At 36.1% G+C, this 13549-nt stretch overlaps 1 protein-coding gene across 3 annotated transcripts in view; it reads right to left on the bottom strand.

Moving 5' to 3' along the window:
* The window catches only part of MIGA1 (mitoguardin 1), a 32283-nt gene that overhangs the window by 9055 nt on the left and 9679 nt on the right, over positions 1–13549 (bottom strand). For all 3 annotated transcript variants that reach the window (XM_054383972.1, XM_054383973.1, XM_054383974.1), the window contains exon 7: positions 3179–3279. In XM_054383972.1, the coding sequence (XP_054239947.1) occupies positions 3179–3279 (101 nt within the window). The remainder of the gene's footprint in view (positions 1–3178; positions 3280–13549) is intronic.

Raw genomic sequence — 13549 nt, 5'->3', positions numbered from 1 at the left:
TGAAGACAGCCAAGTTTATTTGATAATAGAACTACAGATTCAGTTCTAGTCAAAATATAAGAATAAGGCATGATAAATGCATGTGCACTGACAATGGAGAGGCAGCAACGAAGCTCACTGTCAGGGAGGGCAGGAACAAGCTTCCCTTGGTAAGATGGAAAAGAATCAGGAAAGAGAGAGTGGAGACCTTATCTGGCACACTCACTGCTGCCAAAGGTGGTAGCTATTTTGATCACACAGTAGGTGAGATAGCAAGAGTATGAAAAGGATCCTAACTCATGAACACAAGTTGATGGCCCGCAGTCTCCAATGGAGAAGAAGACACCATTATATATTACAGCATATAGTATCAGAAGCTTAATTAAGGCAAATGGTTGTGCTCGCCACCCCTTCTGCAGTGCTCCTGAGAGTCTATTTGTGTTTAAGAATAGAAGTGTGTCTGGGCTTGGGGTGGCAACTGTCTGTCTAAATAGTTTTTTAAAAGATTTAGGCACCTGTGTATATTTGGTGTTCAGACTGGCACAATTCCATAGAAGAAGTCATCACTTGCATGATTCTTGGCATCCTCTTCTTTATCAGCCATAGTCAGCATGAAGTTTTGGCATACCCTACTGCTATCCTGTAGAGCTCATCAAAAGGGCATGTGATTTAAAATCTGCCAGGTGTCTCAGTTTTGTACAGTTCTTTTTTTTGAAAGCCATTTTACTACGTTTTGTTCTAATATAACACAGCAAAACACCCTTGTTGCCTCCTAAGCAGCACCCTTATCAACCTCCACCAAAACTTGGTATCTATTGTCTTGTTTCAGTATTCACTGTATCTGTGCTGTTATCTCTCCTGAGGGCAGTGAACTAAATTTGACTTCACTGTGTGTCAGAGCACTGAAACATGAAAATAGCTTCCAGTCTTTAAAATCACAGCCACACCAAACACTTAGTCCTGCTACTTGGGACAGAATGCAGTGTCTATAGAAGAAAGACTAATGATTGTCAATATAGAGCCTGTAGTATGATGGGATGACAAAAAATTATTGTTACTTTGTAATTTCCTAAAAAGTAAAACTACTACTGAGTCCAGTAGGGAAAAAAAAAAAAATCACACAGCAGTATACACACACATATGAATTTCAGATTTAGAAATGTTTAGCAACTTAAAGTCCTAACAGCACTAAAATTGTAAGTGCAGTTGGGATGCACAGGATGAAAGAACAGCTGTCTATTTTCCCATTAACTGAGACAATCTAAAGCTGGAAGAGCTTCACATCACTCAGCTTGAAACATTCAATTTTTTTGCAAGTGCAAGAATAAAAAGAATTGAAAGTAGTAGATAAGCAAGAACAAGGTATCTGACATCATCTGGTCAATTCTATTCCAGCTGCATCAAAGTGATAACTGTTCTCTCCTAATAGCTGAAATAGACTGAGAAGTAGCTATTTCTCCTTGTTGCCATAGTTATTTGTAGTACTAATTTAAAGCTTATTTTCCCCCAGAGGATGGGCAAAACTTTAAATCAGGGTAACACTATATTCATAAGAGACTAATTCACAGCTTCATTCTACCAGGACCTCAGAGTGATGCCCCAGCAGCTGCTACAGGCCCTGCAATTTATGCCAACTGGCTCATATTTAATCCAGTATTTCAATAGCATTCTGGTTTGAATACCAAACTTCAGGTTGTTTACGGCTTTGTTAATCTTCAGGACTCTTTCTATCAGCTAAGAATTTTAATAGATTCTTCTATAAAATCTGAGAAAGGAGGTAAGAGAACTGGTTCTATTGGCAAAGACTAGAGCAGCTGAAAAGGAAGTGACAATCTTCATAACTGTTCTGAAGGAAAGAGTTGACAGAGGTTCACTTTGAGCTATCAAAATGCAGAGAATATTTTCAGCATTTGTAAAGACAATTCTGTTGCCAATTTTGATTAAAATATTTCCTTAGCAAACATTGAGGTGATTTAGCTTCAGGACAGGATGGTCTGATTATTCCATTGTGGTGATACATCCTGGGGTTTGGATTTTTTTAAGCCAAGAAACACAAATGAGAATAATGGATTGTTCCCATTTTCACATACTTGCAAAAACACCAGGAAAGTTCAGAATAAAATACAAACAAACAAATCACCAAAATAAACCCCAAAGTGTACAAATTAATAGCTTACAGCTCCTCTCAAGAGCTGATAGGGTTGAAGTCAGCTTCAATTTTGGTTTTGTCTAAATTACAGGAAAGAGTCACCAGTCTCTACAGACACAAGCTTTGTAGGGATTAGTCCTGGGCATATCACCATAACCTAATGTGAATTACTAAATCAGGGTAATGGTGTTACAGAAAAACAAACTGTACAATAGACAGTCAAAATGATAATTGGAAAGAACATGTAACCCAGCTCTTTCTCTTTTTACAACTGCCTGAGTTTAGTAGCTTAGTCATAGTGCATATACGATAGCAATATCTAACACAAAAATCCATCTGTTGAGACCAATTGTCTTTCCTGTAGTTTGGAGAAGAGTGCTATTCAAAAGCACATCAGCTCCTGAGAAACTATAAAAGGAGATATTCCTCATTCAAGTAAGTGCTGTATATAAAAGTCTTTCAAGTACTTCAAGGGAGCTGTAGCAAATTTCAGCTAATAGACCATGTCCTGATATCCAAAGATGATTTCTTTGTGTATCCCTTGTGGTCTTATCCAAAATTAGGGAAAGTTATATGATGTATATTATATTGTGCAAGGAATGTACTAAAATATGGAGCTGTCACGTTTTTAATAACTTTCCCTAAAAAATCCAAACCAGCTCCAAAAATGACAAAGTCTTCTTTACATTTTTATATTATGGTAAGGGAATAGGAAAAATAAAAGAGACCAGAAAAATGCAATTCATGGTAAAATGAGTTACTAGAACCTCCACTAATTGTGCTTCTTCACTCATGAAAATCTGATATATTTTTCCAAGCCAACTTCTTTTTATAAGGAGAAACATTAGGAAACATTCTGCCAGTGCTTAAAAAAAAAATTACAAAATTGAGCCCAGCTTCATTACTTGAACTGCTAGGAAGATGGTTACAACTAAGCAAGGAAAGCTTTTATCTCCACAAGAGAAATACATTTTGCTTACAATAATTAGCAAAAATTTAAGATTCTTCTGTTCAAATAGATCAGAATAACATGTAAAGAAGGAGTCTTACCTCAGCTGTGGAAACAAAGGAGTCAGTCGATGCAATGCTTAATGTATCTCGAAGACAGAAATCATCTGCATTATCCTTTACAGTAATATCTGTATTTTTATCTTTAAATTAAAACAAAACAAAAACCCAGACAAGAAAACTGATTATTAGACAATCAGAAAATTACACTTAAGTCTTTAAAGTGTGTTTCACGTATACTTTGATGTTTTCATTTGGAAGGTACAACATTGTACTACTATGAGAGTAAATTCTCCTATGACCTGCTAACATATGTAATGGTGACTGTTATTTTGCTCTCTTTGAAGTGGACTTAACAAACTTCACCTGCAATGAGCAGAGAAAGAAAATCTATTTCTTCAGGGGTTTTCCCTTTTCTTTGATAGACTTCTGAAGATCTTTCTCTTTTAAGATATTACTTTGCTATGTTGATCTAAACCCTCTGCTAAGTTTTTAACTTGGCTGCTTTATGTAACAAAAGCTCAAAGTATTTGTAACCAAGAAGTACTGTTCTAAATAGAAGTCAATTCATAAAAAATAAGGTTTCAGCTTCACTGGAATGAATTTCACTTTCTACTTCTCATGTCTTTTTTCACTTGCTGGTTCTGGAGGAGAACAAAGTGAAGTTTTTACTCTTCCCTGCATCCTCTTTCCTCCGTAAGCTTTTTTATTGAAATAACACATCTAGAAGCACTTCTTACAGAATTACAGTTCTTAAAACCTTTAAAATGACAGATGCTTTATGCTTAAAATCATCTGCAATACAGTTCCTCTCAGTTTTCCTTTATTTTGTTCTCAGATTTCAACTCCTGCACATATTACTAGCATACATGGTTTAGTTTTAACTGTACAGAAACGTTTTCACAGAAGGATTAAATTCATAAGTCAGTAAGTCGGGCTTTGGCTTCATGTGCCACTTACTACATTCTCAGCAGAGCACAGGCATTTATTTTGGGTTACTTCACCTTCAGACATTACACATGTGTTGCTAAAAGTCTGTTTTACTTCCAAAAGTCAGCAGCAATCAGCTACCCAATGTCATCCAGATCTGTTGCTACAGCAATGCTTCATAAAAAACACCATTACATAGCAGAGTGGCCAAATGCCAATGCACTAGAACGGTTTACTCATCAACTGAAATGCTACAAATCCACATAACTTAATTACTATTGTTGTGGTTGTTATGGGGTTATTGGTTGCAGACTTGAAATGACAGTTCCAAAAATGCACATAACAATAAATAGCTATCCTGGAATCTACACACTGTGGCTAAAAATTATTTGAAATTTGGACAAAGATTTTATTAGATTGAGTTAGGCGGATTGCTACTTGTAATCACAACTTTACCAATAGTCATATGAAAGTCTTTTTTTTTCCTTTTTTTTTTTTTTTAAGATAATGCTTAATAGATTGTTCTTTCTTGTGACCTCTTAAAACCATGAGGAAAACTACAGCAGCATCCAAGTTGGTTGAGAATCAATCACATACTGGAATTGACAGAGCTGGAACAGAAAAACGAACTGTGGTTTGCAAAGCATTTGCTTGAGGCCTAGTTAAGAACAGATGGGTAACACGATGTTTCCTTCTTATTTCTAGCTCATAATTTGCATTAATCCCCTTCTAATATTACATTAAATGCTTTTCTAACACAACTTTTTCGTATAGTACAGGGAAATATAGCCTGGTTGCTAAAGATTTTTCCACTAAAACTTTTCTTTTGGCTAAGTCGTTTTCCATAATAAATTTCTAGTTAATGAAAAAGTTTCTACGTCTCACACTTCAAAAAGCCCTATTCAAGTGCAATCCAAAGAAATTATTTTCATGATCCTTCCTCTTTGTAGGCAGCATGCCACAGTTACTTTATGATAAGTGAACAGCTTTATTCATAAGTAGCAATGCAAATACCTATAAAGATTTTACTGACAGTTTAATGAAGATGTTACAGTAAGGACCCAACTCCTATATACATGGAGTGCAGATGTAAAGTGGTATCATGTAACAACTTACCCAGAATCCAAGAATATATCCACCACCCTTCATATGGAAGTCCCAACTATACCATGGCCTGAAGCCTTTGGATATTGTCTCATAATCACTGTGCTGCTGCTGTTGTATACAAGTTTATAGCACAGTCACAACAATGTATCCCCAAACTGACACAGCTATGTGACTGATTACATATAAATAGGAATCATACTACTTAACTAAAATTTATTCTGCATATGTGTAAGAAAATGATTGGTGTTGTAAATAAAGGAACCATGTGTTTCATCCTAGAATACCACAAAATCAGAGGTTCTTCTGTAGAGTTTTCATCTAGCCACAGTGCTACTGATTACATGAAGCTATAGAGATAAGATTTTGAATACATCTCTATTTGCTGAAAAGGTCATAATCCCAAGCTTTCTAAGATGGACCTAAAATTGACACCTAGCAGTATGTTTTTAACGTGTTAGTTGAATACAGAACGTCTGTGCTTTTGCTCAAGGAAATCCTCACTACTACAAAAAAGGCACACACACACACACAAAAAAAAAGGTTGGTATTGCTGAGTGAAATAATACCTTTGGCACAGCCTCCCCACAGGAACCAAAATAGCCTTGTCAGCTATTTCTGACTTCCTAGGCACCACCACCCTAATACCCTAAAATACCCTTAGCCAAGAAGGTGCTTATCAATATTCATGCTGTGCACACTATTATGAAAATGTTAGCAGGAAAATTAAAAATTAAGTTACAGCTGAAGCACATACCGTGCAAGTACCAGGAGAACATTCTTAGATACAAGAACACTGAGGGAAAAAAAAAAAAAAAGACAGACAGCAGCACAATGAGACTCCTGGAATGAACAGCTGCGTGAAGAATCCATCCACCAACGTCTGCAACTGCTCATAAAGTCATCTCGAGTTATTATGTAGTCTAATAACTTCAGGAAAGGAATACTAGCAAGTATGTGAGCTACAAATATACTTCACTTAACTGAGAAGCCAAGGAGTTATTTTGTGTTCATTTATATCTGTAAAGAAGTGGAGTTTCAGATATGATATTGACAATAGTAATTGCATTACATCAAGTGTCTTAATTGTATTAATTGTACATCAAGTGCCTTAAAATGCATACATGGTTGTAAAGTTCAGTTAAGGAACTGGTAGAAGATGGAGTATTGCTAAAGCTTGTGAAATTAATTCTACCTTTATAAGATTTTGCAAACAATTATTTGAAACTAAGGAAGCCTAAAAAAAAATGCAAGCAAGAATAAAGTTACTTTCACATTTATTCACAGTGCACTAATTCAGAATTTTTATTTATCTTTGCTCTGGTAGGTTTCCGTAGCTGACAGACCACAAAATCAACTCTCTGAACTCTCAAAGCAAAATTTGACCTTGTTTTATCATTCAGTTGGGAAGTATTCACCTTCACATAATGCTTTAAAGTTCTGGAAACTGTTTATGTATCTTTCCTCCAACCCTGAATGAAACATGGCAGGAGTTTGCAAGTGAGCCTGACACTTAAGTGCAGCAGTTAAAAAAGGAAAGCACTTACCCACTGGCAATGAACTCACTAGGAGTTAAGGAATTTAGTTGTCAGTACCACTATTAAGGCCATAGTTTCCTATTCTCTCATTTCAGTGGACTATCAGCGCAAAAATATATCACAAGCAGGAAAACAAGACCAGAAGAGAAAGACCTGATGGACTCTGAAGAAGAGAAAACCTTGCCAAGGAGCCCACTTATGAAGTCAGGGCACCCCAAGGGCAGCAGGCTCCCAGTATTCTGCCAGGCCACCACACAACCAGCAGCCATGCTACGCTCTACTTAGGGCCCTTGGATCTGTGGCTTCATGCCTAGACAAAGCAATTACAGTAATCAAGTTCAGAGAGCACAGAAGCATGAATTACTACATTATCCAGTTTCAACAGAATGTGTCACAGTCTTCCAGTTAGTCACAAGCAGCACAGTGGTTTGTCAACACTGTTGCTGAAGCATCCCAAAGGAGCTTTATTTATGTTTATAAATAGTCGTAACTCTGAGTGTTGACTGAATATTCCTTGAATAATCAGTTCTACCAAGTAGCTACTAAGGTATTACATAAAGTCTTACCAGATGCACCTAGAAAGCAGCAAATTTCACTTAATGTCATATTTATAAAAAGAAAACAATCCCAAACTTCAGATGGCACCTTCTGATGGCTGGGTTGTATAGCTACAGGTTAAAAAAGGCAAGCCAAGAATGGAGCCAGGCATCCACACAGATCTTTCTGGATTTAACAGTTTGCTAAATTATGTTTGCACTCTCCAGTTGCACAAATACCTGGGCTGAAGAAAGTGCCTACAGCTGAAGGCATCTTAATTCACTTCAAATAAAGCTATTATTGACTTCAGGATAAAAATATTTTAAAAAGATCCTGGCCTGAAATACACCTAACAAAATCTTGTACTCTGCCAATATGTCAACATGTTAGGATGAGTCTGATGCAAACTGAATTAGAAAAAATAAAAAATAAATAGAATCAACAGAAACAAACAGTCCTCCCACCCCCCACCAAACAAACCCATAAAAAGATACTCCAGTGTTACATGAGCTTGGGTGTCAGTATGTGCTCACATCTCTAGTAAGTCGCTCTTGTGAACACACAGCTTCTGCTCACCAATATTTGACTAGGAATTCAGCAACCAAAGCAGTTGTCTAATGGAAAGGAACAGCTGGGGAGTAATAGAGTATAGGACAGCACCAAGTACTTAATATTTGTGATTTCCCTTTCCTGATGGCATACACCAACGTTTTCAAGTTTTTTTTGACTGGGGTAACTGCTGAGCTTTCAGATCACATCCTTAGCAAATACCTTTGTAGTTTTCATCCAGAGTATAATTTTCTGTTTTTGTGCAAACAGAAGCCCAAATCTTACTTACTCGGTAAGAGTTGACTCAACAGCTTTCAGAATTGCTTCCGAGTACAGTTATAATTTTTAAGGTCGACATAAAAGCCTTCCACTACAATACTCTCAGGCATAAAAAGGCCCATCTTCCAGGACACTGGATGCTCACCCAATTATCATTAAGCAAAACAAAGGATGTTCTTCATTCACACTGTGTTCTGTATTTAATACTTTGATGTTATTCTTAACATAAAAGGAGCTCAGCTAATTAAAAGCTGAATGAAAAGCCTGTCTATAGATGACAGTAATAGATTCTTCATGCCTAAATAAGTAGATAAATCATACAAACATTGATTAGTGCAATCCATTATTATTGCATAAAGAAAATCCACCTGAAAACTCAGATGAACTGATTTGCAGTATTTGCCATCTAGAAGAAGATGCAGCTTGCCTAAAATAACCTTAGAGTCTCCAAGAGAGTTTCCATATACCTTAGAAAGATATAGAAGCAAATTCTGTGATGTTTATAATAACTTGGTTATTTTCACACCTTCAAGTTACTGACTTGGCCCACAAAGTTATATTATCTGCTAAGCACCAATATGTTTAATGATGTATAAAACCAAACAATGTGGCTAATGCTCCTACATTCCAGAACAGTAAAATCAAGCACCTTGAAAGCTCTTATCTAGCAAAATGCTGGTGCATAAGTACTCATTTTAGCCTCTCAATGTGAAAATTTATTTCCTGTTCATAGACACAGATACATTAAATAAGAGTATTATAAAATATTATATAGCTTTGATACTAAGGAATGGTAAAAATATCAAAACAACTCTTTAAATATATAAATCTGCTAAACAACTCTTCCATAAATTTGGTAACTGAATTAGAATATTTGCTTAAAAAAAAATTGCAACTATCAGCAAAGAAATTAGCAAAAGACTAAGTATATAATTTTGGTATAAAGAATGTGACCTGCAAAAGCTGTCCTTGAATCACTGTGGCATGATTTACAATAAAAACAAAATCCCAAAACAGAGACCTCACCATGAGGAACTCTGCAATTCAAATCTCCAGGAAGAGGCAGAGTAAACACATATGGTGCTCGATTGCTGAAGTCTGAATTTTAAGAAAATAGATGAGCATGTAATGTGTCTTCTGTAACTTGAAATAGCAGATCCTATGTCCTGACAGCTAAGAAATCAGCTTAAGTAAACACAAAATAAATGTATGCATATGTTCACTTCTCTGGTTTACTGCTCTGACATTGTTTTTGGCATAGATGTGTGCTCCTGAAAATTTTGAGATGTATATCCTACGTAAACTATGTGCCACTGTCAGATCTCTTCCTATTATACAGTTTGAAGTTTATTAGAAAATAAACTTGGATTATCTGTAACTGTGCATTATAAGGGTCCACATTTACATGGGGTTACAATTTTCTGCAACTTCTTTTCTTTACCCTGAAGCTAAAAATCACTGGGTCTTCCATGATTTTAGGGTTTAAATGCTTGTCCTTTACAGATCAGTTTGATTTCTGACCACCCTCTAATAGTTTAGATAACAGTTTCTGTACTTGTATTTGACGATTTGAGAGAGATCTGGCAATCAGGTTTGCTTAGCTGCCTGATCTGGACACACTTTATTTAGATGGATGTGCAACACAAATTTGTTATCATTTCCTCTTCACAGGGGTATTCCATTCTCCTGTAGTTCATCACATCCATTTTGTTCACAGCACAGTCTAGTTTGAATTCCAGTGCTGCTTAATTTAAAACATAAGCTGTCCACTGGGGATTTATAGCACAGCACTGTGAAGACTGCCAGATACCTTAGTCATCAGCTTCGAACGTCACTGCCTTTTCTTAGTTCTTCACATCCTAAAAACAAGAACAATCTACCCCTCTACTTGCACAGACACTTTCTAGTGACAATGGAATGGACTGTTCAACCACATTCGGTGTGATAGTACATTAACTCATTGTGATGCAGAGCAGATTCAAAATGCAATGTCATATTTATAGAAGGAAGTACAAGGTTGAGGCTTACACATCTAGAATTAGCTCCTTTTAGTACCTTTCTGCACCAGAGGCCTTCCATAAGCAGGTTAAGTAAAAAGTGTTCTCACCAAACTTGTGAGAGGAATCTCAAACCCAAGTGGATTTATCCCTTTGGCCTCAGTTCTACTATACCTATGTAAATCTATTGAAATCAGTGGGTACTTAAAGCATTACTAGCAGCATCCCTTGCTTTTTTCCAGGGCAATTTGCTGCCATCTTCTTGGCTTTCCCACCTCTTCACAGAAGAGCAGACAGTAGCAGACACATTCAGGAAAAAGGGCAAGAATAACCAGCATCTGTTGCTCAATTCTTGAAACTTGTTGCTTTATAAAGTTTCCTGATTGTTATATTAAAAAAAAACAACACAAGAACAAACAAAATCCCCCAAAACCCAACCAACCAACCAAAACAAACAATAAACCCCCAACAAAATTCCCCACAAAAATAATAGTTAAAAAAAAATCAAAAAACCCCACAGAAGAGTAAAGAGTTTAGTATTCTAGAATATAGTCTATTTTGCTGGACATGGCACATGGATATGGGACCAACCAGCATGTTTAAATTCTTACTTTGAAGAGAACATAAGATTGCTAAAAAGGTTTTTCTTTAGTCAGTACATTATTCTCCAGGGATGTTGGCATTTCAAAGCAAGTGAGACAGACTGACAAAAGGAACCCGCATATTAATTTATTCTTCCATTGAAAGAAAAATATGCTGTCTAGCAGTATCAGAAAAGAAAGATTGATACCTTTCTTTCTTTGGAATTGATAGAAAGATAGAAAGAACTACACAGGTGGTGACCCTCAGAGAAGTAACATCAGAAGAAAGAAATGTATATATCTGTTTTGGATTAACATTTGGGTTCCATATTCAGAATGGAGACTCTAGCATATTTGACATGGGCAAACACTACAGGAAGAACACAGTAATCCTAGTGCTCACTTGAATTTCAAGGCAGAACTGTCTTACAGAATTCTGCAGACTCCAGTGAAACTGCTCAGGAATGTGACTGGCTTCTGCAAACCCAGCTGCACATAGTATACAGTTTAAGAACCTAAATTAGCAAGACACATGATTAATTTTAAACAATAAGACTTAAAGAATATCTGAAGTGCCTTACTGATTGGGGCCTGCTTGCGTTCCACTTGCCCCAAAGGAAAGAATGAGACAATCCTTAAAAAGTTGTAGTGAAACAAGAGTTCTTCCTCTGGATCTTTAGTTTACTAAGTAACACAAATTATCAAATTTAAATTAACAAACAATTATCAGCACTTTAAGGTTGCTAAAGGCATTAGCAACAACATATTAATACTTGAAGTATAGGGTAAGTAATGATTAGTGCAACCTGGAAGATAGCCTGATGCTGATTAGCAGGCACTCAAACTGATGTAGTTAACGCTGCTATCTAGTCAATATATTGGTTCTCTGTGGTAAAAGAAAGAGAAATACAGCAAAGCTTGAATAATAAAGAATGCACCAAATTTAGGGTATCTGGAAATGTGTATATGTTTACTTTAAATACTTGCACCATATCTGCATGTAGAACAAGGGCAGCTTTAAATAGCAGTACAGAGAGTAAAGCCTGATGTGATCAACATGGGCTTTTGAATCAGCTACACTACAGCACTTTGCTACAAACAGGATTATTAGGTAAGGTGGTACATAGTGCACAGACCACATATCCACTAAAGAATTAAAGAACTGACACTAATTAATTTTTTTAAACTTAGCTTGAGCCATCAAAAGGGAAATATACACATCTAGAAACCCAGTTAATTTTTTGTAACAGTTTTAGTAATTAACTGCATACGTAGAAGCACATATATAACAAATTTTACTCCCTTTGTTGTTACTGTTCAGAGAACCTTTAGCTATAACTTTCCACCAAAATGGATTTGCTCCCACATATAGGTTCAACTTCAAAACATTTTGAGCTGAAACAAAAGTTTAAGAAAATTGTAAGATATAAAAAAGCCTTCAGGAATGAAATGCTTACTCAAGCTACTTGAGCCTGCCAGCTATAGGGTAAACAATTAAAAACCACCCACACAAACTACATGCCTGGTAAATGTGCATTGCTATAGTGGTGGGGTATGGCTAGCACTGAACAACAAGCCCAGGAAACTGCAGTTGTTCAAGGCTGCCATGTGGATATGCTACAAACATTTATGCCAGGCTGATAGGTCAGAGCCTTTGACTTAAATGGCAGCGAGCTTTAAACATGGTAGAATACCAATTAATAAAAGCTGTAAGCTTTTGCGTATGTGTGCACACTATGTTTTCATTTTAACCTCTTGAAAATAAATTGCAGATGGAAGTTTATTTAATTTAGTCCCAACTGAACTGCTAAATTAAGAAAGGAATTATAGTGGAGAGAGCTACGTTTGCTGATTCTATAAAATTCGGCCAATATTCAATTTTGATATTGTGCTCCAAAGCAATGAGAAAAACTTAAAATGTTGGTTTTGCACTTTCGAAATTAAATTACCAAGCTAAGACAGTTGATTACCTTTGAATTCTTTACAAACTCTAAACTATCATTGTCTACATCTCCTCCATTCTCTGGATCTCCTTCCTCTATTTTGCCCACAAATGTTTCAGAGAAGCCTTCCTTAAAAATAGACTTTAATTCAAGAATAAACTGTTGTAGTAGAAGTTCTAAACCAGGAATTAGTCCTATGGGCCAAAATATGTTCTTGATCATTGGTTTATATAACCTCACACTGCAATCCTGGAGTCAGGAAAAAAAAAAACACTTATCCCACCCTCACTACTTGCTATCTGTCTGGTAAGATTTTTCCTGCCTCTGGACCATTTATACTCACCATGTATATAAACACAGAAAAGTTAAGTGTATATACATCCTTTCTAGTGCGGAAAAGAATTTGTAAACTATGACTTGTTAAGAATAAACCATGAGAACACGTGAGAGGAGAGGAGAAAAAAAAAAAAAGCGACTTCCTTGGAAGGCTGTTTCCACTTATTCTATATACCACTGTTCCAAAGTGTTCAAAAATGAAGGCGAGTGATTATTAAATCAAGTTCAGATGTATGGGGAAAATGATCACTTTTCTTTGCACAAAAAGAAGGCAAATACACATGTACTTTAAAAAATGTTTAAAAAGATTGGAGAAGCTATTGACTAAAACTAGGCACTAGAACATCCAATAAAAAAAGATGCAAAAAGAACACTCATAAAATACACATTTAAAGTACTGTTAGTCACCTGTGTTTGCTGTTGCAAAATGTTAATTATGTTAACTAGTCCTACTTGAGTAGTGTTGTGGGGCACTAACTGCATAAACTGCTGTAAAAACGTTCCTTACTCATGTAAGAAACAGTGACAGTTTTACTGTATTCCTTTAGATCAGGGACTTAAAACTGGTGGGTAAAAAAGAAAGGAAAAAGAAGTAAAGTAATTAGAGTTTGCCCCAGTC

The sequence above is a fragment of the Indicator indicator genome, chromosome 10 (genome assembly GCF_027791375.1).
Source record: "Indicator indicator isolate 239-I01 chromosome 10, UM_Iind_1.1, whole genome shotgun sequence".
Lineage (NCBI taxonomy): Eukaryota > Metazoa > Chordata > Aves > Piciformes > Indicatoridae > Indicator > Indicator indicator.
The sequence above is the reverse complement of the archived record's forward strand: the minus strand, read 5'-3'. Positions and strand labels throughout refer to the sequence as shown.